This window comes from Brachionichthys hirsutus, chromosome 13, assembly GCF_040956055.1.
Source record: "Brachionichthys hirsutus isolate HB-005 chromosome 13, CSIRO-AGI_Bhir_v1, whole genome shotgun sequence".
Taxonomy (NCBI): Eukaryota; Metazoa; Chordata; class Actinopteri; order Lophiiformes; family Brachionichthyidae; genus Brachionichthys; species Brachionichthys hirsutus.
Window position 1 is genome coordinate 4,285,663 of NC_090909.1, and position 23,914 is coordinate 4,309,576.

Genomic DNA, 23,914 nt, shown 5'->3' on the forward strand with positions numbered 1-23,914 from the left:
TCTTGGGAAAATCATGGTGCCTACTAATAATAATAATTATTACACAACTGTGTTTTTGTTGGAGTCATAACGCCCAGTTATAACAGTACACAGGTGTGTAACTACGCCTACATTGTTCTCACGCAATCCAGGTATTGTTTTCGAGGCGGGGGGGGAACACACCGCAAAATTATGCTTAAGCGACTGTGGCATTCTTACGGTAACATTTAATCGGCATTAAGCACATTTTAAACGCCCCGAAGCTTCTTTTCCGTCTGCATTTGCGATGACGCGGTGGGGGAGGAGGCGGCGCCGCATGAAGCAGACGGGCAGATGGTGAGGAGCCGTCGCTACACTGGCACAGGTGCCTGTTGTCATGGAGGAGCAAAGATGGCGGGCCTGGCCTATAGCCTGGGCAAACGCGAAATAAATCAGCATTTCACCATTAAAAATGCCAAATTGATATCGCTGGTGGTTGTTCTTCTGCTCCTCGTGTTTCACACGGCTTTGCGTTACTATGGAGGTGAGTAGTTTCGTGTTTTTACTTCGGTTGCTATAGCCACTGGATGCAGCTAGAGAAGCGGCTAGCGTCAAGCTAGCGGGCTGTTAGCATTTAGTTGGTCTTTACGAGGCGGCGGAGCGTCGTTACACTTTGTTGCGCCGAAACGGAATTTCAAGGTTGCACGAATGTGCCTTTAACCAAGCTCCATTGACCAGTGGTTAGTTAGCTGCACTAGCTTATCTCGGGGTTTGGGATGCTAGCTTATCGGAATACAAGCTAACGCTGCATTTGCCTGTGTTTACATGGTCCTGCTGGGTGGGACCTTTGGATGCTATGTGGAGGTTGTTGACAGAAATCGATTTGTGTTGTTGCGAGGTCAATTCGACAAATATTATTCGTGAGTGAACTTGTGCAAAAGGATCAAAGCCATGCTGTCACTCAACAACAAACAAACAAGCCTGTTTCCTGTCACAAGTCTGTCACAAGATTGTATTGATTCATCGGGCGAAGATTATTCACGCGCGCAATCAAAGCACTTCTTTCAGATGCTAATCTTTCGAACTTTTAATATTTGCTGGACTGTAAAACTGACGGCATCTGTATTTGGCTGGCGATGCCATGTAGCCAGGTCACCGGCCAGCCATCAGACGCTTCATACTGGCCTCTCTTTATGGACTGATTGGGTTGCAGATGTCTCCATCCATTTCTGAAATGAATAGCTAAATTGCTGATGGCTTAATTTTGTGACATGAATGAAACCCCAGGGCATCATAAAGGATGCGAGTTTCAGTCCTGATTCCAGTGAAAGGAAGAGCAGGGCCTTTTCTCTTTTGTATATTTTGGTCTTGCTGGTAGATTTTTTTCTGTCTTTTTTTCCAGGCGGAGACTCATGCGAATGGCTGCTGTCCAGAGGGCGATACCTGGGAGAGAATGTATGGCAGCCCTACGGCTGCATGATGCACAAATACAAAAGCATGTGAGCCTCACTGACTTGTGCAAGGGTTACTATCCACACAGTGCGATTGGACTAAAGGAAGCAAGTGTCAGTAAGAGTGGATGAATGATTTGTGAGCTAAATGATGTACACTGTTGTGTGTCTGTGTGTATTTACGGCTTTTGACTGAGATATGAATGAAAGCACCCGTTGTAAGGCTGCATGGCTTTCTCATGCCACGCGATGTGTTTGTCTTACAGTGAAGCCAGAACCTGCCTTGCTGATAAGCGAGTTGCTTTCGTTGGCGATTCAAGAATCAGGCAGCTGTTCTACTCTTTCATTAAAACGATTGACCCTGAGCGGAGAGAAGATGGGAACAAGGTAAAGCTGACCAAAGGAGCTTTGTTTTTCTGTTCGACAAATAGTAGGAAGGGTTTTTGAGACGGAAATGAAAAGTGCAGTTATTGAATGACATTCCTCCATGTACTGACCCCCCACCCCCCCCCTCCTCCCAATGTGTCCTTAAATGTACTGAATCTCATTAAATCGTACTTTTTTTGGTCTGATGGGTTTGTTCTCTGTCTTTCTATAATGGCTGTAGCACAAGGACATTTCCTTTGGAGTTGAGAGTTCTTCTCTAAATGTGGTAAGCTATTTCTGGACGTGTTTTTATCTCGGTGGCTCTTTCTATAATAAAAAAACCCAACATTCTCTGATTTAATACTAAAATATCTTCAACCTTTTTGGGGGGGGGGGTAGGACTTCCTGTGGCATCCAGAGGCTAACAATTCAATGAAGGAGCGCTTGATATCGTGGACACGTGTAAGTATGGATGTTAAGTTTGGGCGCGGATTTCTTTTTCTAACTGCAGCTTCTCTCGCGTGTTACAGGAAGCTTCGGAAAAGCCGGATGTGATCATCCTCGGAGCTGCAACAGTAAGCTGTGCAGATGAAAGTTTTGCAAATGCTTTCATATTTAATGATAAACCAAAAAATAAAAATGTGATTATTGTCATCCTCTATTCCCCGCAGTGGTCCATCAAGTTGCACAGCGGCAGCAGCGAGACCCTGCAGCAGTACAAAGTCAACCTGACGGCCATTGTTGTGCATCTGGAGAAGCTGGCTGACCCCGGAGAAGTCTACTGGGTCCTGCAAGGTCAGTCGGCAGCTTGTTTTTTATTTTTTTATTTTAAGGACTACCAGTCTGAACCGAACGTCTCGTCCTGCTCGCACGTGTTTCCGAACGTCGTCGCGCCCTCGTGCTGCAGACCCAGTGAACGAGGAGGTGTTGAGCGACAACAGGAAAATGATCACTAACCAGCAGCTGGAGCTGTACAACCACGCAGCAGTGGACGTGCTAAATGCCAGCAAGCGGAACGGCAGGTCACGGGTCAAGCTGTTTGGCGCCGCCCGCCAGGCGGCGATGGAAACCATCGCCCGGTCGGACGACGGCTTGCACCTGCCTGAGAGCACCAGGAATGTGGTAGGCTATTATTTAATTACATGAAGCGACGCTATTTTCATCTTTTAAATCTTACTCTTCTGCCCCCCCCCCCCCCCCCCCCTCTGCAATCTTGCCAGGGAGCCATGGTCCTAATGAACTCCATATGCAACAAAGTCCTGAGGCCCATCGACGGCTCCTGCTGCCAGACGTTGCCGCCGCCCAACCTCCTCCAGAAGCTATCGGCGTGCTTCTTCCTGGGATCGGCGCTGTTCTTCCTGGTCCTCCACGTTCTCGGCTACAACCGTCACAGACGACCCGCGCCTTCGGATGTGGAGAGCCTGGAGGAGAAGAAGCCCGCGACGGCGGCTCCGGGTCCCAAGGCTCCCTTCCAGGCTCTCTGCAGGATGGGCGTCATTATGGCCTATTTTTACCTTTGTGACAGGGCAGATGTGTTCATGAAAGAACAGAAGTTCTACACGCACTCCACGTTCTTCATCCCGCTCGTCTACGTATTTGTCCTGGGAGTGTTCTACAGCGAGAACAGCAAGGAGGTGGGTTATTGGACCTCTGAGCAACGTAGCCGTGTTTGATCTTAAAATCGAGTCCAGTATGATGCAGGTTAGACAAATTAATGAACGTCTTAATCAGTGTAGCTTAAAATCACACTTTGCCTCAGAGTTTCACGAAACCTTGGAAGTGCATGCGAGACAAAACGGAGTTGGCTTCGCTGCTAACAACGCATCATGTTTAACTAAAGGCTGTGACGTCACCGGCACGGTTCAAGATGCTCTTTATTTTCCTTATGCAAACAGACTAAAGTGCTCAACCGAGAACAAACGGACGAGTGGAAAGGTTGGATGCAGTTGGTCATCCTTATCTATCACATATCTGGAGCCAGCGCTGTGAGTCTTGTGAACGAACACGTGTTCTACTCGTCTACTCGTGCTACTGTGTTTGAGTTCAAGGCATGTGTGGTTTTTTTTTTACTGCCTGTCTTTCAGTTCATTCCGGTCTACATGCACGTGCGCGTGCTGGTGGCGGCCTACCTTTTTCAGACTGGCTACGGACACTTTTCTTTCTTCTGGCTCAAAGGAGATTTCGGCCTGTATAGAATTTGTCAGGTGAGGATTCAGTCAGTTGTACTTTAGCCACGATCTTACGGTGACATGAGATGCTATTATATTATTGTTAAGAAAACAACATTTGATTCGGTCTTAACCTGAATTGGGACCAATTCTAATCAAGAGCCATTTTCAAGTGAGGGCTGAGGGGTTAATTGGGTTTGGGCCTTGTTTCTGATCATTTGTGATTTGCATTCCTGTGTTTTCCCGCTTCATTCCAGGTACTATTCCGTCTCAATTTCCTGGTCTTGGTGCTGTGCGTGGTAATGGACAGACCCTACCAGTTCTATTACTTTGTCCCACTGGTCACCTTCTGGTTCGTCGTCATCTACGGCACGCTGGCCGTGTGGCCTCAGATCCTTCAGAAAAAGGCCAATAGTAGGTTTCCGAAATGATCGCCACACACATTACCGGTACTTCCTGTGACCCAGACAGTCATTTTTTATCTTGTTCTCTGACCAGGTAGTGGCATCTGGCACCTTGGGGTCTTGGCGAAGTTGCTGGGCCTCCTAGTGTTTATCTGCGTCTTTGCTTTTTCACAGGTGGGTGGAATAGGATCAGATGGATTGTGATTGCTCTGCTGGTGTTGCTTCTGCTGATTCACGGCGTGCAGCTCTGCTTATCTAACGTTTATGCTTGTGCTTTGTGTCTCCAGGGATTCTTTGAGGGCACCTTCTCCGTGTGGCCCTTCTCCACGCTCTTTGAGCTGGACGGAAGCGTCCACGAGTGGTGGTTCCGGTGGAAGCTGGACCGATTTGTGAGTCCGATGTGTTTCAGGCCAGCCGTCAGTTCAAAAGCCTTTTCAAGGTTTTCTGAACTTTGTAAAATGTCTTTACTGTTGTGGCGTGTTTTTTTTTTTTTTTACATTTCCACAGGCAGTGATTCACGGTATGTTGTTTGCCTTCATCTATCTGGTGCTCCAGAAGCACCAGGTGTTGTCAGAGGTAAAGGCAGAGGCGCTGTTTTCCTCCAAGATTTCCAACCTGCTCCTTCTCTTCTCTGTCATCTCCTTCATAGTAAGGCTAAATGTTTATTGCTCTTACATACTCGATTGTGTCCTTGATTTGTGTATTATGTGACCGTCTACTTGTCTAACGTACCAGATGGTAAACTCATCTGCACTGAGGGAGATTTCTGCTCTATGGCTCATAAAAGCATTTGGGGATTATAATCCTTGTTTTGATCAGGGTCCGGTCGAGGCAGGTCGACCACACCCGTGTTTCGTTGCTTGCCTTAACGTCTTCCCTTCTCACCATTCATCCTTCTAGACCTACTCAATATGGGCCAGCAGCTGCAAAACCAAGACGGAATGCAACAAGATGCATCCGTACGTCTCTGTGGTCCAGGTAAAAGCTCGAGCGACCCTGACTCTCCTTTTCCATCTTTTCGTTTTTGTTCTCGTATGATTATTCAGAAACGTTTCTTCTCATCAGTAAGCTTGAGATCTATTAGCTCTGCTAACAGATTTATCGAAGTACGTAGCGTAACTGCTCTTTGAAATGTCCTTTTCCACAGATCTTGTCCTTCATCCTCATCAGGAACATTCCTGGCTACGCCCGCTCGATATACAGCTCATTCTTCGCATGGTTCGGAAAGATCTCATTGGAGGTAAGATGAAACTGGAAAAGTATCGACCACAAATAATGATTAACAAGTAACTGTTAAATGATATTGAATGCAGCCGAGTAAAGGGATTTGATTTTCACATCCTGCTTTGTGCCCCCCCCCCCCCAGCTGTTCATATGCCAGTACCACATCTGGCTTGCTGCAGACACCAAGGGGATTTTGGTCCTCATTCCAGGAAACCCTTCACTCAACATCATGATCAGCACCTTCATCTTTGTTTGCGTCGCTCACGAGATTTCTCTCATCACCAATGACTTGGCTCAAGTCGTCATCCCCAAAGATGGCGTCACCTTGCTGAAAAGACTCGGGGCCACGGGGCTACTCACGCTGGCTGTCCTGCTGCTGACGAGGGGCGGCCAGCCGCCACGCAGTGCCTGACTGGACGCCTCTTGATGTGGTGGGGGCGTCACTCTGCCGAGGTAGCGAATCCAAGCCAGGATCATGCCTGCCGTTTTTTTTTTTGTCTTTTTCTTACTACATTGGTGGCTGAGGGACACGAACCAAATTGTGTTGAGTGACAGCAACGGGGATGCTGGTGAGAAGTGTCTGCTGGGTGTGTTTGAGGAGAGTCTGTACTTTTTTCACTGCTGTAAAAGTCATACACTGAAGAAACAAACAAACAAACAGCCCACTAAAGGTATCGCTCCTTTCAGGGCAAAGTGCAAAGAGGAAGAGTTAAAAAAAAAATGAAAAACCCGCCGACACATTTAGTGTGGATTCGGTAAAAGAGCAGGATTTTGTTTTTTGCTTTCATGAAAAGTGGCCCCATCATTATCAAAACCTTGTGTGTTCAGTTTGAATCTTTTCAGCATTGCTTCCGTCTAGCCAATCGCATTGATAAGGACTTTATTATTGATCCACACGGGACTTCCTGTCATCACGTGTCTCTGTAAAGGACCGCGAGGCACAAGCGCCCGTCCTCAATGATGGCGGACGTTGCACTCGGGTGGACTGTCAGCCCGCGTATTCAGAGATCTACAAAAACTTTCACTCCTTCTGCGTTTTATTATCAGTATACTTTGTACATTATTTCCAATGAATTTAAATTAGTGTTATAAATGCAAAATATAGACCAATATCTCGTTTCTGAGATCAAAAAAAGAAAGAAAAGGAGGCTGTCTAAAGTTAAGTAAACTTAGCAGTGCAATTATTCAGATGTCGGATCATCACTCCCCAAATGTTTTGCTGATGTTTTCGTGTTCACATTTTGCTCCAAGGTACCGCGACACCTGCTGTCGGTTTGAAACATTCTGTGTGGTATGTACAGTATTTAAGGATTTGCGTTTATATTTGGTACTTTTTGTTTTGGCTTTATTTTGTACCTTGTGCTTATGACTGCTGTCTGTGAAGGAAGTATTACATAGTTTTTGTACCCATCGCAGCAACGTTTCTCCCATTTGCTCTTCAGATCCTGCCTCACAGCTCTGCTGGAAACCTCACCAGAGTGCACATATTGTACAATGGGACTAACAGCTAAATATAAACCCACCATTTGCTGTTCCAGACAGTGAATGAGTGATTTTCTTTTTGTAAAGACTGAATGCTTTTGGACATAAAAGCTTTTCTCCGTGGCTTCGTCATATTTATGTAGCCCGGGGTCACAACCATCCTCCTGTCAGGCACTTTGCATCAGACTCGCATCAACAACTAAAAACAGCGGCTGGGTAACGATACTCTCCCTGAGTTACATTACTGTCAAAGGAAAGTAGTCTTTACTTTGACAGCTGTCAAAATAGATAAATGTCTTTGCCTATCTTCCCCTCCGTCATTAGGAAACTGCAGTTATTGGTGGGTGTGCATATTTTTTTTATTCATCTTTACAGAGAAGTGAATTCGACCTGACATCGGCTCAAATGCTGTCTATACTCGCCACATTTTAGTGGATCAATCAAATATTTTCTCATTTACCAAGTGAGTATAATCCTGTAATCTGTTTCTATTCACTTTTGAGGGGTTTAGTTTATCCGCGATACAGAACGATGCATCTCGCCAGACTGATGATCATCGTGAAGCCGTGCACTTCAGGTCAAATCAAATAAGAGCCAAGTCACTTTGTCATTTCAATAACTCGATCACCTCATTGTACAGACAAGGATTGGGTTTCCACTCTGTTTTACAGTTACTGCTGTTTTCTCCTGTTGCTGATCAACAGCTATAAATCCGTTTGTTTCAGGCCTTAAATGCATCTTTTTGTTCATGCGAAAGCAACAACTATTTATACCCCTGTGGAGGGGAGGGCTTGTTTGAATATGTTACCTGTACGTTTTTTTTGTGATGTCTTAAATGTGAAATGTATCCATCTTATTTATAAATGCCTTTATTCTGTTGTACATTGTTAAAAATACCTTCATAAAATGTGCTGGTTTGGCTTCTTTGCGTTACAGCATGTCTCCCATGTCACAGATAAATGTCTGGCAGCTGCTCAACAACAAATGCAAACCGATTTGAATGAATTTATTGTTATCGTGTGACACATTACATATAATGTAATTTTCTCGTGGAAAATCGCAAGTACAAAGACAAAAATTAATTCTAACATTTACCAAAAAAATTCAAAATATTTGAATACGTTTTTTAAAGATAAACTCTTGTTCTTCGATACGCTCGCTCTTTGAGATGTAATTGCACATTGATAATACATCTTTGTAAAGACACTTCTGGATGCATACAGAATCAAAATCAGACGCTAGTGTTGAGTCACAAATTCAATGCTTCAGCCACCTTTCTCTCCTCAGGAATACCATTTACCTAAAACAATGACAAAAGAACAAAGCATGAGTGTGAAGAAAATCCAGCATATGTTTCCAACATTAACAAAAATAAAAAACCAGACTGAGCTCCTACCTCCAGCCTCCGAAATGTTGACATGACATAATTATCTCCTTTGTTAGCAATGGACAGAGAGCAGCAGGTTAGTGTAGCTAAACCTCATGCACACAAGGGGGCGCTCTCACACACACACACACACACCAGAGATGCAACAGTTCTCATGCAGCGAGACAACAAAGTAAAGCCTGCATGCTGGGTTTATTATTGCCTCTAAACAATGGGGCGAGAACGCAACGGCAGGGATGTGAGGAAACCCCACAATGACTAGTGAAAGCCGAGGCGTCCATCGATTACAGTCGCTGATCATGTACGACGTGCAGATGAAGTACTGACCCGATGGACGTTGTTGTGGTATTGTAATCTGGTTTTGCAGATTCCTGTAATGACAGTGACATTAAAGTTCACATCGGTCTGCTGTACTGAACGAGTCGCTATTCGTTCTGGTTTCAAGCCCTGGAGGTAAAATCGTGGGGCAGCTTGAACCTTTCAAGATGTTTCATATTTTCACAGCATCTTAGAGGCACTAAAAACCTAAACTCACATCTGCGTCTGCATGAGGGGCATGCTGGTGGTCTCGTAGCTGTCGGGATGGATGGGCGGCACCACCTCTCCGCTGACGGGGTTGAAGGCCGGCAGGGTGGACAGGGGCCACGAGATCTCCCGGTTTTTAGACATGCTCCTCAGCTCCTTGCTGGACTTCCGGATGGAGCTGTGGTGGACCAGCTGGATGCTGAGGAGGAGAGACGCGGTGGCCTTAACATGCGTGAGCTCGCCGTCGGCGTGGCGTTAATTAGTCTCGTCCCGAGTGGAGTGGCTTATTTACTGAAATATCATTTAAATATTTGGATATGAAATCAACTTACATCTGCCGTGGTGAGCTCTGCGTTTTGGCGCGTGCATGCACGACGGAAATAAAACAACAGAAGCAGAACGTCTGTCTTTACCGATCGGTGTGACTTTAGCTCATACAGCAAGTTACCTACGTCTGGTCATTGAGGTTTTGAGCAGCCCAATGAATGAATGAATGAATGATGACCCACAAATGATTTGTAATGGAAAAGACATAGATGAAAAAGCAAAGATAGTGGGGGGGGGGGGGGGACAAACAATCCCAAAAGAAATGTAAAAGAAAAGAACACAGGAGAGGAAAAACACTTACTCTGATGTTTGCATGTTTCTTTTTTCCCTAGAAACAAAACAAAATGGATGAATTAAATACTAATATTAGTATTAGTATTAGTCCAGAAGACATCTACACGCAAGTGAATGGACCGTTGAGTGAACAAAGGGGCGCCCGGCCGGTCAGTGATGGGGGGGGGGGGGGGGGTGAACGCCGTCGGGTACATAAAGATGTTCCATGAAAGACAAGATATTTCTGAGGAACATTTAAATGGTATGATTGTAATGGCACGCTGCTAGTCCAGTCCAGATTACGGCTCGTATCTAAAGATCCCGCCTCTCGTTCGGTTCGCTTCCTCTTCAGTCGTGTTCTGTACAATGCCTGCATAGAAATACAAGACTTACACCCCTTCCCTTCTGCAGCACATCGTGTAGCCCAGGATGAAGAGGAGGACGAGCGCCACCGCAGAGGGGACGGCCAGCGTGATGAGGAAGTCGGAAAAGTAGTCCCTCGATTTCAGGGACTCGGAGGGGGGATCGTATTCCCCAAATTCAGGCAGGATCCCGGTGCCCGAGTCGGGACGGGTAACGTATACCGGAACCACTTTGTTGATGTCGACCTGAAGAATTACAATCGCTCATTTACCGTCTGCTAGAGACACAGTCTAGGAAAGTTGATTGTGTTTTTAAACTCACCAGAGAAATCTTACACCAATCGATGTGAAACTGAGCTCGGAACTTCTTGTCACAGCTGATGGCGGGTTCCATCTCCTGACTGCAGCGCAGCTGGTTGTGAGGGCTTTCCACCTCCCGGAGGCACGAGGAGAAGGGAACGTCGGCTCCCACCATCACGTACACTCTACGGAAGAGGAGAGGAGAGCTTTCACGTTTTTAGCAGATCCCAGCAGATCCTTCAGGCTCCAGCGCGATGCGAGGCTGACATTTATTGTGTATGAATATATTCTCAGGAGTTCTTTCCAAATAAATCAAAACATATCCTGCTTCGTGGTTAATTTAAAAGTGACACACATGTACTAAAATGTCAAAAGTCTATTTAGAGAGTTCAATATGAGACAGCTGACCAGCAGAGTCACATTTAAGAGGTGTTAGGAGGAAATATACATAATCGCTTATTTATTCATATCACATGCACTAAATTCTGGACTCAACAGGCTGTCTTTGTTGATGCCTGTGTGAATATTATATAACTGTAATAAACACTCCAAGTCAGAGAGAGGGAAGGAGTTTCCATCCATCCACACCACAAAGCACAAATACTGCAGGTACTGGTTTGTACAGTACTGTAGTATTTCATCGTTTCCACGGGAAGCCCTGAGCAAAGCAGGCAAGTCTGGAAAAGCACATTACATTTACAAGGTCACGGGGACCTTGACCTTTGTCCAGATCTCTAACACAGATTTGAATCAGTTCATCCTGATGTTTATTCCACCCAGGTGTCGCTGAGATACGACCTTAACAAGACTGGAACAGACGTACGGACGGGAAACGGGAAACCTCACATCAAAATGCTTCCACTCCTCACCCCTCCTTGAGGTTGTTGATGGGCAGGGGCACGCGGCCGCCGCGGTCCAACGCCGAAGTGATGTTGATGGCATTGAGACGCTCGGGCTGCCATATGTTCTTTACGGCTCCCAGGAAGTCCCCCAGCACTTCACTGGCCAGCATCTCCTCCACGTTCATGTTCCTGATGTAAAACTCCGCCTGGTAGGGCAGAGGGAACTCTGGGCAGGCGGAAAAGGAGAGAAATAAACAGATGAATGGCAGCAGGAAGAGAGAGAAAAATCTTGTCCTGCATGTACTGTGACTGATCAACAGACCCATGTGCAAATACACACAGAGGTGAGATTTAGACTCCCTGCAGATATACCACAATAATACATAACTTTTACACGCTGATCTGTTAGAAATATCCCGTATACTTATTAAGATGCTTCTTCTGGTTTAGCTTAAGGCTAACAATAGACATCAGAGACACAGCGGCACAGTCTGATCTCTGTTTGCACCCGAGCTTTCCCACCGGCGCCGCTCACCTTCTGTGGCCATGATGTTTATGACCAAGCTGTGCCGCGCGGTCTCGAAGCTGCGCCGGTTGTAGGCAGTAATCTGCAACACACGGGTGAACGTTTAAGTCCAGATCAGTGCAGCTCTGGACAAGGCTGAGCTAGATATACTGCGCAGACTACTGCACCCTACTGAGACGCCGCACTGAGGCACTGTGGAACATTAAGCCTTTTGGGAAAGGGATTTCTACAGTAGCTTACGGGAGCGGTGGCGGCGAGGGCAGCGTCAAAACGTAATGGAATTTAATCTTCAAATATGAGCTTAGTAGTACTTAGTAGTACTTAATTACTTCTGTGTTAAGTATTTGATGCTGATGTCTGATCCCTCTCGCCCACCTCTATGACCGTGGCCTTGCCAACGTGCTCTGCGGTGGGGGAGCCGTAGAGGACCCCGTCGCTGTGCGGCGTCCTCTGGATGTAGCGCAGCCAGCCCGGCCTGTCGGGGTAACCCATCAGGTTGGTGTTGAAAGTGATCGGGTCGCTACCGGCGTCACCTGGAGGCAGAGCGATCTAATGACTCGGTGATCCGTTATGAGTGGGAACGGACAACATGGCCCGTGATGATGTCGCACCTGATTTTGGATAGGGGGGGAACTCTCCTTTGAAGTACTCCCTCTCCAGGACGTGGACGAACAGCACCCCGGCAGACGGGTAGACGTTACGTTCTGCGTGCGATCGTGACAAGATGGTGACCACTAATAAACAGATTCAAAGGGAAAATGAAATGGGTTTTTTTTTCATCGTGTTTTTATTGGTCATTGATGAACTGTCAGTAGCAGCAATTAAAAAAAAAAGAAGAGAAGATGTCAATGGAGGCAGAGAGAAATAAAGCAAATGCTTTGTTTAGTCACGCCTGCTGACCTACTTCACACTTTGATAATCAATAATGTGTCCCGTGTCCCCTTCCTGCACTCGCTTCGGTTTGTGATGCAGCGCGCAAACCTTTGGCCGTGACGGCGCCGGCCCGTTTTGAAGATGATCATACACACAGAGAGAGCGAGAAAGCGGCTAAACTACCACAACAAATGAGAGCGCTGAGGCAGCAGGAATAAGAGTCACTCAGAAGGTTCATGTCCCGCTCCGGCTCCGTCTCCATTTTGCTCTCCGTTCAGCCCCACCCCATTTGAATCACAAACATTTTACTCTTTATGAGGAAAATGTCCTCCCCTTTACAAGACATTTGCATTTCTCTCCTGCTAACTTGTCAAACCCCCTCAGCATTTTTTTCCCCCTCCTTCTCTCACTCTGTGGGTGGACACTCCCATTTTTAATCACTGTGGGAGACCAGAAGAAAATGCAAGGGAGGAGAGGAGACGTGGAAATTCTGCTATTAAGTGCTAGAGGAGGAGCTTTCGAACTGTTCTCACCCACAGACACATATATCCAGACAAATTAACAAGCTGCAGCCTTCTGGCTGGCAAAGTGTTGCTAGTTTTCGCCCTTGTTTGTCTCCTCCTGAGCATCAAACCATCGCAGCGTGAAGTGGGTCTGTAAGCCCTCTCTCTGAACAGACGCTGATTTCTGCTGGAGAGAATAACAGAGCAGGATTTACGTTTTAATCCATGCCCATGAAAGAGGTAGTCAGCATGTCACATAGATGGCAGTTAAGCATCATCTATTACCAGAGTGCACAAAGGGGTTATAAAAGATTAGGCGACACTCTAAGCTGCAAATTATCAAGGAAGCCGGTGTCTACAAAAGCAAATTGTCTTAATGCAATGTAAGTGCTCTTATGAGCTGTAGGAGAGTAAACTGGGCTACATCTGTAGACACAACCAGAGATGCAGATCTGTCCATATGTCCCACGTCCCCAGGGACTCAGGCACAGCTAGACACCATCAATAGCATTTTGCAGCCATAAAATCTGGGGTCCTTTAAAGAAACCGGGACTACAGCTGCCATATGTCTGTCCCAAAACAGACCCGAGGGAACCACCTGAGTCAATAGCGTGGAGGTTATTCTGAACCAGTCGCCACACAATGATGCGGTCCTCCATGATGACTTGAATCGATCTGAAAATCCCACTCTGAAAGCACACGCTCAGATTCTATTAACGGAACCGCTGGGCCTCGTCAAGCCTTCGCTACACAAAAGGACCGCAGCCACCACACAAGACAAGGTCAAGCACAGGCTATTCTGCTCAGCTCAGAGGCTGACTGGACGCGGGGGTGAGTATTTGTGACACGTCTATAGATGACAAAGGCAGGACATGAAAGCGAGGCCAGATGGCGTCGTCTTACCTAATGGTCCGGGTCCGAGGAAGAGGAAAAGGAGCTGCGGGATTTGAAAAGCGTTTTGGCCCATCAGCACTGAAGCTCCAATTTTACAGACATTTAAGCCTTGCAGCCATTCCTGGCTCACAGGTTCCTCCAGTAAACAGTAGCCAGTGAAGATCGTTGTCTAAGCCACACTGAGGCTCTGCTAATAGCATCAGATCTGCTTATTTGCAGCAGGTCGATGTTCTGCAAAGCCTATTGAGATGATGAGCTGCAGCGCTCCTACTGTGAATAATACATCACCAATTAGGTTCATGCTAAACTGTCTGCTGAAGACTATGCTGTCAGCACCTGCAGGACAATAAAGCACATATTAAACTATAAAGTCCTGCTAAATAAGCTCACACAATTGGTCTCCTTCAAAAAAGAAGCAGCAGCACTGTACCCATGTTTAAATGTCCCTAAAGTGTGCTTGTCTGTTGTACCCTGTTAAGTTTTGTCTCTTACATCTCTGTTTTGTTTTTGTTTTCTGTCTTGTTTTACTCTAAATTTTGTTAGTTCTGTGTTAAAAAACATGCATAGACTGCTTTTTTAAAATTTTCCTTCCTTTTTATGTTTTTATAAATGTCTGTGTTAAAAGCCCATCTATGGACAAGTGCTGCAAATTAGCTTCAGCTATAAGTTCTATAATGCAACCATCGGATACCTGTGTTACATGTATCTATGTTTTTGTATTCGTCCATATTCAAATAAACCAGAATAATAATATTAATAATAGCCACATAAACATATTATAATGCACAGATGACTGTAAATGCAGCAGTGGACCAACAACAGTGTACGGTGGTGTTGAAAATGGCTAACCAGACTTGAGCTTGGGCTGGCTGAAGTCTCAGGAGTGATGCCTTTAGCGACACCACCTTCGCCGCTCTCGTGGCTTTAACTAACTGAGGCCTCTGGTTAGTTCAGGAAATGAAAAGGAAGGGATGTCCTTTAGTTCTGATGAATCAGCTTTGTATATATCCACGCCATCTGGGTCAGGAGGAATGCATGTGCTCGTTTGGTGTTTAGAGGGGAAAACCAGACAAGGATTGCCACCGTCTCAACCAAAGCTTCGGCAGTCTTGTTGCTACGTACTCATTATTTCTTAAGACAGACATGGAAGTGAAAGTCGCTGGTGTCACGCAGAGCAGAAGGCACGGGCTAAGGACAAAAGCGTACACTAGACAACCCGGTGACTCTTCCAGTGCTCTATAAAGCAGGTAAGTAAATTACTGATTCGTCTAAAATGATTCTTGAGGAGTTGTTCCATTCAGTGTTGGACCAGTGTCAATGTTAAACAGAAGAAATAAACCGTAGTTAATTATTCAAGGTAAAATCTATGATGACGAGGAAAAGACAAATTCAGCAAAGTGCTGTTGAGGCAAAAGCGACTTGGCTAAGTCCGTAGGACAGCAGGAGTACAATGAAGCCAGTAATAACAGGGAACCGGTTGAGCAAGTCTCTGTTAAGATGAGGGAGGGGACAGGGGGTCAATATGCCAATGGGGCCACTGCAAACACCCACTCACCATTACTGTACAGGGCTGTTCTCTGCTTCAAGCCCACGGCTCGCTCCAAACGGATCTTTCTCTCATGCAACATGGTGTCTTTGGCGTCATAGGCATGCACAATGTAAACTATGAGATCAATGAATAAAAGCAGGAATGTAACAAGACTGTTCATAACTACGTATACAAGTGCACTTGATTAGGCTACTATTGTTCATTATAATAGCAAAATAATAAAAGAATGCTACCTCGCAATGTTGAAGTAAGAGATAAAATGATCTAGAAAGCTCTAAAAAAAAAATGCACTCCCGTGCTGCCTTAGCCTGAGATTGAAAAAGCAATTGAATATCTTTGCCATTTAACACTTTTGTGCACTCCTAGATGAAAGCAAATGCAATAACAAAACATTGTGGAGTAATTTCTTTATATTTTATTGATATTGTTACATGTCGATGATTTATGTATTCATTTCAACGGAAACAAGACCGCAAGGGCTTTTTTGAAATGCTCCTCTTAGACAGGACGTTTGACTGTACTTGTACTGTAATACGAGCTACTGTTTGACTGTACTTGTACTCTAACATTCTATCTAATAAATATATTCATCATCATCATTCTTTATGTTAGCACTTACTTCAGAGCTGTTGCGGTGGCCTCCATTAGTTTCAGCGCGCTGAGCTAAGCTAATGCAACTAACTTGCAAGTGTGCATAAACCTAAAGTTCCATTGCTATATGTGGATATGAAGCAGCTTTGACGAATAACTGCTAGTAATAATAACAATGCTAAATAAATAATGCTGTCACTGTAATTTAATTCACAGGAAACAACAACAATAGCTCGTCTACCTCCAGATGTTTAGCCATTCGGCGTCCATGTAAACAAGCCTACGTCACAGGGCGCGAGCTCTTTTACGAAGGTAATTAAAGCTACGTAGATGCTAGACGGGGAACGTGGCTAGCAAGACCAGATGCGTCTGTAGAAAAAAATGCACGTATAGGTTTGAGTTTCCGATAAGCGCTCCATCCATATAACGGTACCTCTTTCTACCGCCAGCCATCTTTCTGTCTCCTCCTCAGCGTCTCGGGGGGGGGGGGGGAAGAAAAGAAAAAATCCCGAACACAGCGGCTAACCCGCAGCAAGCTAACTAGTTAGCAAGACGAGCTAACTAGCATGAGTGCCCCAGCAAAGACAAAACGCTTCGAAAAATCCCGTTATATTGACTTTAATTTGGTACGTACCCACAGCGAGACACGCCACGGCAGCTGCAGCGGACATGGCGCATCGCATCCTCGTGAAATCTTACATGGAAAAAGGTTCTTTCGGGAAACTTAACGGCCACTCGGTTTGACAGCCATCATAATGGAGCATCCCGCAGCATTCCTTCCTCCGCCTCCCCCTCCTCCCTTCGCTGGAGGAGACAGCCTGATTCTCATTGGACGAACATCTGGATGGAAAAAGATGGTTGTCTCGTAATAGAAGGTTTAAAAAAAAAAAAATGTTCTGTGAGTGGGAGCAGGAGCAAAATGATCCTGCGTGATGTTATCCAAGGGAACTACGCGCAAGGCTGGCTGTTCTTTCACAGTATGTGGATGTCAGGGTGGTTGTATGAGAATAATCAGCCATTTGTTTTTAATTATCTTAACGTAGTCGTTAAACAGAACAAAAAATACACAAGAACTTTAGATTCTATTGGGCTGCACAAGATTATTGCATTTATTCATTCATAATTTGAAGATTTTTTGCAGAGAAGAATGGATTGCATTGTACGTGTGGTTCACACTGTGCGGCATGCAGGGGGGGGGGGGGGGGGGGGGGGTCGATGGTGCGGCACGGATTGCTGTTGATGATTAACTTACTTGATGATTAACTTCCTTTACACTCAGTCCGATGCTTGTGCTTCTGATCCTTCCCACAGATTTAAGAAACGAGAATGCAAACTTTTCATATTTACATGAATTTAACACTTGCAGTGATCAGAAGCCCATTTTTGACATTTGCTTTCTCTTCATTGGAGCAAACCTTTCAAGCAACGCTCTTGTCCCTCAGGACTGAATTAATTAGTGCGCACAAGATGGAGCATATTATTCCCACCATCACACTGTGTTTGCGTCAATTAAAGCCTTTTCAGCCGGTGAATCTCCAGTCCCTGTGTGCTGGTGCCCCCCCCCCCGTCCAGACCGCAGCGGACCGAACCATTGGCGCAGCTGAGGTTTCACATGACGCGTTTACTCGATGCCCAACACCGTTTCCGCGTCGCCGCAGACGCGCGTCGGTCGCTGACTCGCTGTTGTCCTGCGTGTTGTGCGGCCGCAGCGCAGCCCGCAGCGAGATGTAGCTGCCGAATTACGCGCCGACATCCCTTCACTGCGACTGGCAGCATCATCCATCCACCTCCTGCAATGGCGTTGTAGCTCAGCGCCGACGCGTCGGAGCTGATACCGACTCGGGACTATTTACCAGCGTGGAATGAACATGTTGTTGTTGTTTTTCCTACAAGATCGTTGGTATTTTTTGCGCCAGATTGCGCTCTGGATTAGTTTCATTCATAGCGGCGCGCCGGAGCCATTGAATGTAAGTCTCGACTCTTTTGTTTTTGGAACAGAGGAGCAACATCGCTGCGGTTTGTGGGCGACACTTTAACTTACTGCTTTGGTAATCGCGTGGAAAAGGTCAGTCATTTGTGGGGGGGGGGGGGGGGGGGGTTAGCTCCGCGTGAATCAGCATAGAAGGGGGGGGGGGGGGGGGGGGACAAAATGTGAATAAATAAAGGTTCAACATTCTCAGGAGAGAGAGAGGGGGGGGGGGGGGGGGGGTTGTCATGTTGTGTGCGGTGTGGCTGAGGTGTTGGTCTGATCCCTGCAACAAAGCCCCCCCCCCCCCCCAACTTTATTTGCATCTGTGCGGTAAGGAGCACGGTGGATTCTACCAAATAAAACGGACGCATTTGTGCAAAAGCATGATGATGTACCGGTGCAGGGGGGGGGGGGGGGTCCGGCGTGGTGAATAATGAATACCGAAGCAGGACATGAAGCTGCTGATGCAAACACGCACTATCCGGACTGAGATTAATGGATTCCCTTTTTTTTTCAGAATTATTGTGTCATATTTCATCCCCCTCTTTGTGAAATGCATTTCCAACAAAACATCCATTAACATTAATGGCTGCAGATGGAATAGAAATGTTATAATATAAAATATAAAGTCCTTCAGGTCTTTTTTTTTTTTTTTTGTTAGGCGATATATTTGGCGCATCCCGGTGGCATTTTTTTTCTCTGCAGTTAATGCTATACCGTGCAAATGCTTTGTTTGAGGTTCTGACATTTAGGATGGGCAAGCGTTAATGTCAGGAGGAGTGGTGTAAGTGGGATGTGGGAGTGCACGGTGGGTCACAGCCGTGCCATGGAAAGCAAAGTGAGTGGGGGGAGAGAGAGAGGAAGGAAAGGATAGCAACATGGTAATATTTCCTGACTGGAAGGTCTCTGTTTGCTGTTGTCTACATCAAGCATGGCCTTCAAGAGGGTAAACGTAATCTGAAATTCATTCTGAAATTCACTTGCTCCATGTACGCTTGACAGAATCAAGCTTTGCAATCCTCGTTTTGATGAAAAGGTGCTGCTCAGTTTATGCAATAAACTCTCGAACTAGACACGCTGTGTGCAACATTGCTTCCGCCTTTACAGCAACCTTTTTTTTTTTTTACTATCTGCAGATGTGAATGGGCCAAAAGGAACTTTAGCATCGACTGGATCAGATTAGGCTTCTCCGCAGTAGGTCAACAGAGACTTTTCGCTCGCCCGTTCTAATGAGGCCACGGTGATGCTGACGTCCCCTCCTCTCAATCCAAAGACGACATCATGCTGAAGACGGAGGCCTCGGGGGAGAGGACCGGCCTCCGGAGTGCCTCCCCCACCGCAATGCCTACCGGGCTGAGTTTCAGGCGCTCAAGAAGGCCTTTGACCAGCCTCGGATCGACGGAGGGTCCAAGCCCAAAGTAACGGAGCGGGGCGAAACAACCGAGAGGCCGCCAGTATGGCAGCCATGTTAGTCGCATTAAGGACATGTTCATGCAGATGGGCTCAGAAAGCACCCCGGCTAAAGCCACGAGCTGCGACGATGCCTCCCCGCAAAAGCTGGCCAAGCCTACAAATTTTATCAACAAGGCCGATGGATCGGTGATAAAACTTCAGCACTCCTCCTCTACCGACAGGATCGGAGGTGCTGGAGCAAAGTTCTCTGAAACCAGAAGCTGTTTGAGTCACGTGACCAGTCGCAATCGCCGGTCTGCCCATACGGACGCGACAAAAGAGGTTCCCACGAGCACCTAGATGACTGGCGAGGAGCGAGATCTAACAGGGGGCAGTACAGACTCCCTGGACTCGCTTTGCTCCAGGACGGAGGCGTCCTCGCCGACTGTCAGTCAGCTGAGTGCGGTGTTTGAAAACGCTGACCACCACAGTCAAGGTGCGCACAGAGGAATCACCCGGCGAGCCCTCTACTCGCCGGATGGATTCCACTGCCAGGGAGGGGATGTCAGTGAGGACGATTCACGGCAGTCTCCCGATTCGCGGAAAGCCACCGGAGCAAGACGGGGAGAACGTTTCCCGTTTCCTCTTCTTCTGAGGACCTTCTGACCCCGAGTCCCGGGACAGAGACTTCAGAGCTCAAACCCGCACCGCAAGGCACGCAAAGCCAAGACAAACCAGACGAAGGTGAGCTTGAGGGTGGGGGCCAACAACGTCTTTCTGGGGTTCCCGCTCAGGGAACCCAGATCAACGGTTCATACGAAGAAGAAGAGGAGAAACGCTCGGAAACGAGAGAACACGCCGGCGGTCGAGGGCCATCCGAAGTCTCAAAACCGATAGATGACAAAAGCCTTGAAGATGCTGCTCTTGAGCCAGCGACAGCTGGGCAAAGTCAGGAGGATGGGGACGGTTCAAGAGAAGACAATGCTTCTGAATCTCCCAAGGAAAAGGTGGAAGAACCGGAAGAGGAATACAGCGGGAATGAGCGGGTGATTTTTAACGCAGACGGGGATGCCTGTTACCAGGGCTGGGGGGGAAAGCTACACGGATCCCGAAGACGACCTCTGCGGAGACGACGAGGATGTTGTCTACGACCCCGGCTCTGACCTGACGGAAATTCCCGGTCTACCAGAAGAAAACAAAGAGGACATCCCTCCAATGAGGAAGATTCGCTTCAGTGCCTCCCCCATTACGGTTAGTGATGCTGCTAGACAATAGTTATGCAGATCTTCATTGTGTAAACACAATGAACACAACCGAAGACAAATGTCCTTATGATCAAAAAGTAGGTTAGAGCAGTCAGTGTTGTATGCATAGCCTTTTTTATATATAGCTGTTGAACTGTTATTATGATAAAATTAATCTGAATTCAAAAACCTTTATATTGTGCTTTCATTTCACACGGTCTGCTGGTTTTCAGATGATGCACATTTGCTAATAATGTCTAGCTGTTGCCCTGTTGATGGTCAGGGGTGGGAGATATTTTTGCGATGTTATCGCTTTAAGGTCAAACCATCGTCCTCTGGGAAACTGAAGTGTCCATCAGCAGAACATCTGTGCTTGTGAGTCACGCTGGTTCCTCTCCCACTCAGTTTTTCTCACCCCGTGCTGTTCTTCATCTGCATAATTTGAACGAGAAGGACATTCGTTGAGGGCATTTTATATTCGTCTGTTTCTCCTTTATGATATACGGTTTTGATTCGGCAGTATCGGTAGACTTCATCGCTTATCCCACTAGCATTTCATAGGCCATTACATCATTACATTACATTGCAGTATTACATTTCAATAGATAGTAACTATTTCCAACTCCCTTGGAAGATTTTTCATGCCATTTTATGTGCTTGAGTTGGACATAATGCAGGATGTGCTGTTTGTGGAATGGAAAGACGGATTTGGAAGATTATGTCAACTGTTTTTCCGTCTTTGTTCTCAAGCATTTAAAGCCTATAAAGCTTAACATTCATACTGCTAAGCAACATATTTTAAGGAATCCTTCTTCTTCTTTTTCATTTGGGGGGGGGGGGGGGTCATTTTTAAGTCAATGAAATCCATTACAGCTGACTCGTATCTATTTAATGTGGAGAAAGCACAGTGGGCGATTTTAGCGAGCAAGGCTTAGGTATTAAAGATTTCGAGCTAGCACAAACATTCCACAGGTTGAACTTCAATCCTATTAGCATGCTGTAATGAACCCGAACAATTAGGCCAGTTATTCTGGGGAGAAAATGCGACGTCGGCTCACTAATTACACCGCGGCGTCTCTGCAACGTGCCCTTTTCATTCTCTCTCTTTCCTTTCCCTTCTGGACTACCCCCCACACGCTAAAAAGTTGGATGTTCTTGATGTCCCATTTAGGTCAAACAGGAAGGGAATATTCTCCTCTGTTGTTGTCTTCTTGTCTCTATGCAAAGGACAGACGCTCATTTATCATTTGAAAACTCTCGGAGTGGCACGGCACCGCTTTTGCACAGATGCACAAGCGCAATTAGACATGCGCCCCTCCCTATGAAGAGAAAGAGGACAAACCTATATTCCCAATCCTCTGACCCACCCAGCACGAGTCCAGCTTGACCCCTGTTGGAAGAGAGAGGAACGAAAATACTGCCATCTTATCATCTATTAATTCGTTTCCCCTCCCCTTCATGTAAATGTCTCAGCCTTGGCCTTTAAAGCGGATAAAGGATTTCAAACATGCCAACTTTGAAAGCTCAATTAGTTTAGAATTCACCGTGGCAGGAGAGGAGATGACAGACGAGCTGCTTGGGGCAGCAGTTTTGTGAAACACGCTCAGTGAATGACAAGCGTGATCTGAAGAACGGGTCCTAAAAAGTCTCGACAACATCCTTTCTTTTTTTTCTTTTTTTTTAATCTTCTTTTGTATGGAGAGAAATTTGTTTCTTTTTATGCAATGAAACAAAAAATGGATTTGCAACAAAAAAAATGTTTGCAAATAAAAGTAATGGATTTGCAATTTAAAAAAATATTTGCAAACAAGACCATTCTTATCTATCAACATCATTATTTTTGGTTGCAAATACTTTTATTTGGTTGCAAATCCATTTTTCGTGCCTGCTTAACGCCGTAGAGGGTTGTGCACACCACAGTCAAGCACACAACATGGACAAACAAAAAGTGACACACACAGCGTTCTGAGGAGAAAGTGCAGTGGATTTATTTGTGCTCATCTGTTTCTATCCCTCTCATCCAACCATAACCAAGAATTATCCCAAAAACCACCAGGTTCTCATCGGTCTCTAGAGGAAAGTCTGGATGAACATCAAAGTCTCAGGAGATCTGAGGAAAAAGAGGGAGACTCAGAGACCGCTGGGCGGAGTTGAAGCTTGTATCGAGTTTCGATAGGTGCTGGTGATTTCCACATCCTTGCACTGAGATGCTACATCCTGACTGACTTAGTGAGAAGTGACTGCTTTGAGCTCCATGAGTCAAGGCAGCGCTGCCCCCCCTCCCAGGCACTGACCTACAGAATAGAATCGGATCCAATGTTTATTCAACCATTCTGAGGTTGAATGTAGATTTTAATGTGGTAATATCAAAGCATATTCCGTCTTCAGTCTCATCCACAGCGCCGTCACCTGCAGGTTTTTCTTTTCTGGCTCTGTTAGCCGTCTGCTGCAGTCTTTTTTACGCTCTCTCCACGTGGATGGCATTTATATTGTCTTTTTAACGATGCTTTTTTTTTTTGTGCCTCACAAGCAACTCCGTTTTCATTAGTGGAGACACCGTGATAACTTAATGGAATTAAACGCGGACGTGGATGAGCGGCGCGCGGTGAAGTGGCCTCTGAAGTGGCTCTGTAATCAGCCCCTCTATACGCTGCATGAAGTCTGTCACTGGCCTGCTGTCCATTACACGCCTGCGCCATTTGTGGAATGCTGAGCAGCGTGGATCTGAGCCCGGAGACATCGTCAATAAGATGGATGGTGTGTCACCCCTCTGGGCTTCGACTGGTTTGTTGTTCTGCAGATTTTAAAGGAAGGCCTGTGGTCCTTTGTTTTTCCAAGTTTTCTGTTTTTAGGATATTTAATTATTTTGAATGTAAAAGGATTTGAGGTAAGGCCACAGGAAGGAGAGGTCACTAATGCGACCCACTTGCCTCAGACCAGCAGCCGGGACAGAGCTATACCTCTGGCTCCCCTCCAGGAATCAAATCTGTCATCCCTAATGCTCTCCCCGCTAGAATTGGAAGCTGATAGGTATTTTGGCTTGTTAATATCATGGATTGATGACTGAGCACGCCTACCGGATATAGGTCCAGGAGCCAAAAGAGCCTCTGGATGATGTGAGTGTTAACGTTTCTACTTGGGAAGTCGAAGTGCACCCTCCTTGTTGCATCGAGCTATAGATCATTTGATTGGTCTTACACGGCAACAGAGACTCAATTGGTTGTGCCCTCCCTGCTGCGCGTGGCCGTTCAAATCCTACAACGTTGTTGCATGCATGCATCAGCAGTCGACATCTGTGCTGCTC

At 46.2% G+C, this 23,914-nt stretch overlaps 3 protein-coding genes across 3 annotated transcripts; 2 read left to right on the plus strand and 1 right to left on the minus strand.

Moving 5' to 3' along the window:
* The first annotated feature begins 351 nt into the window (after positions 1 to 351).
* On the plus strand, positions 352 to 5,983 carry casd1 (CAS1 domain containing 1). The gene is made up of 18 exons (XM_068747239.1): positions 352 to 502; positions 1,361 to 1,457; positions 1,676 to 1,796; positions 2,017 to 2,061; positions 2,175 to 2,237; positions 2,306 to 2,350; positions 2,447 to 2,570; positions 2,683 to 2,897; positions 2,996 to 3,409; positions 3,671 to 3,760; positions 3,860 to 3,979; positions 4,201 to 4,357; positions 4,442 to 4,521; positions 4,635 to 4,736; positions 4,855 to 4,995; positions 5,248 to 5,325; positions 5,495 to 5,587; positions 5,714 to 5,983. Exons 1-18 carry the CDS (start codon positions 370 to 372, stop codon positions 5,981 to 5,983), a joined length of 2,388 nt encoding a protein of 795 aa, XP_068603340.1. The 5' UTR covers positions 352 to 369.
* A 2,087-nt stretch (positions 5,984 to 8,070) lies between these two features.
* On the minus strand, positions 8,071 to 15,520 carry sgce (sarcoglycan, epsilon). Its single transcript, XM_068747237.1, has 12 exons — positions 15,421 to 15,520; positions 12,207 to 12,329; positions 11,971 to 12,128; positions 11,605 to 11,677; positions 11,097 to 11,295; positions 10,250 to 10,412; positions 9,959 to 10,173; positions 9,594 to 9,620; positions 8,976 to 9,164; positions 8,768 to 8,811; positions 8,450 to 8,487; positions 8,071 to 8,353 (listed from the first exon to the last, which is right to left on the minus strand). The coding sequence occupies exons 1-12, from the start codon at positions 15,491 to 15,493 to the stop codon at positions 8,303 to 8,305; spliced, it is 1,353 nt and encodes a 450-aa protein (XP_068603338.1). The 5' UTR covers positions 15,494 to 15,520; the 3' UTR covers positions 8,071 to 8,302.
* A 3,735-nt stretch (positions 15,521 to 19,255) lies between these two features.
* On the plus strand, positions 19,256 to 21,139 carry LOC137903413 (neurabin-1-like). The gene is given in 8 exon segments (XM_068747566.1): positions 19,256 to 19,301; positions 19,304 to 19,401; positions 19,403 to 19,640; positions 19,643 to 19,755; positions 19,757 to 19,960; positions 19,963 to 20,454; positions 20,456 to 20,617; positions 21,131 to 21,139. Coding segments are annotated over 8 exon segments (1,362 nt in total).
* The last annotated feature ends 2,775 nt before the right edge of the window (positions 21,140 to 23,914 follow it).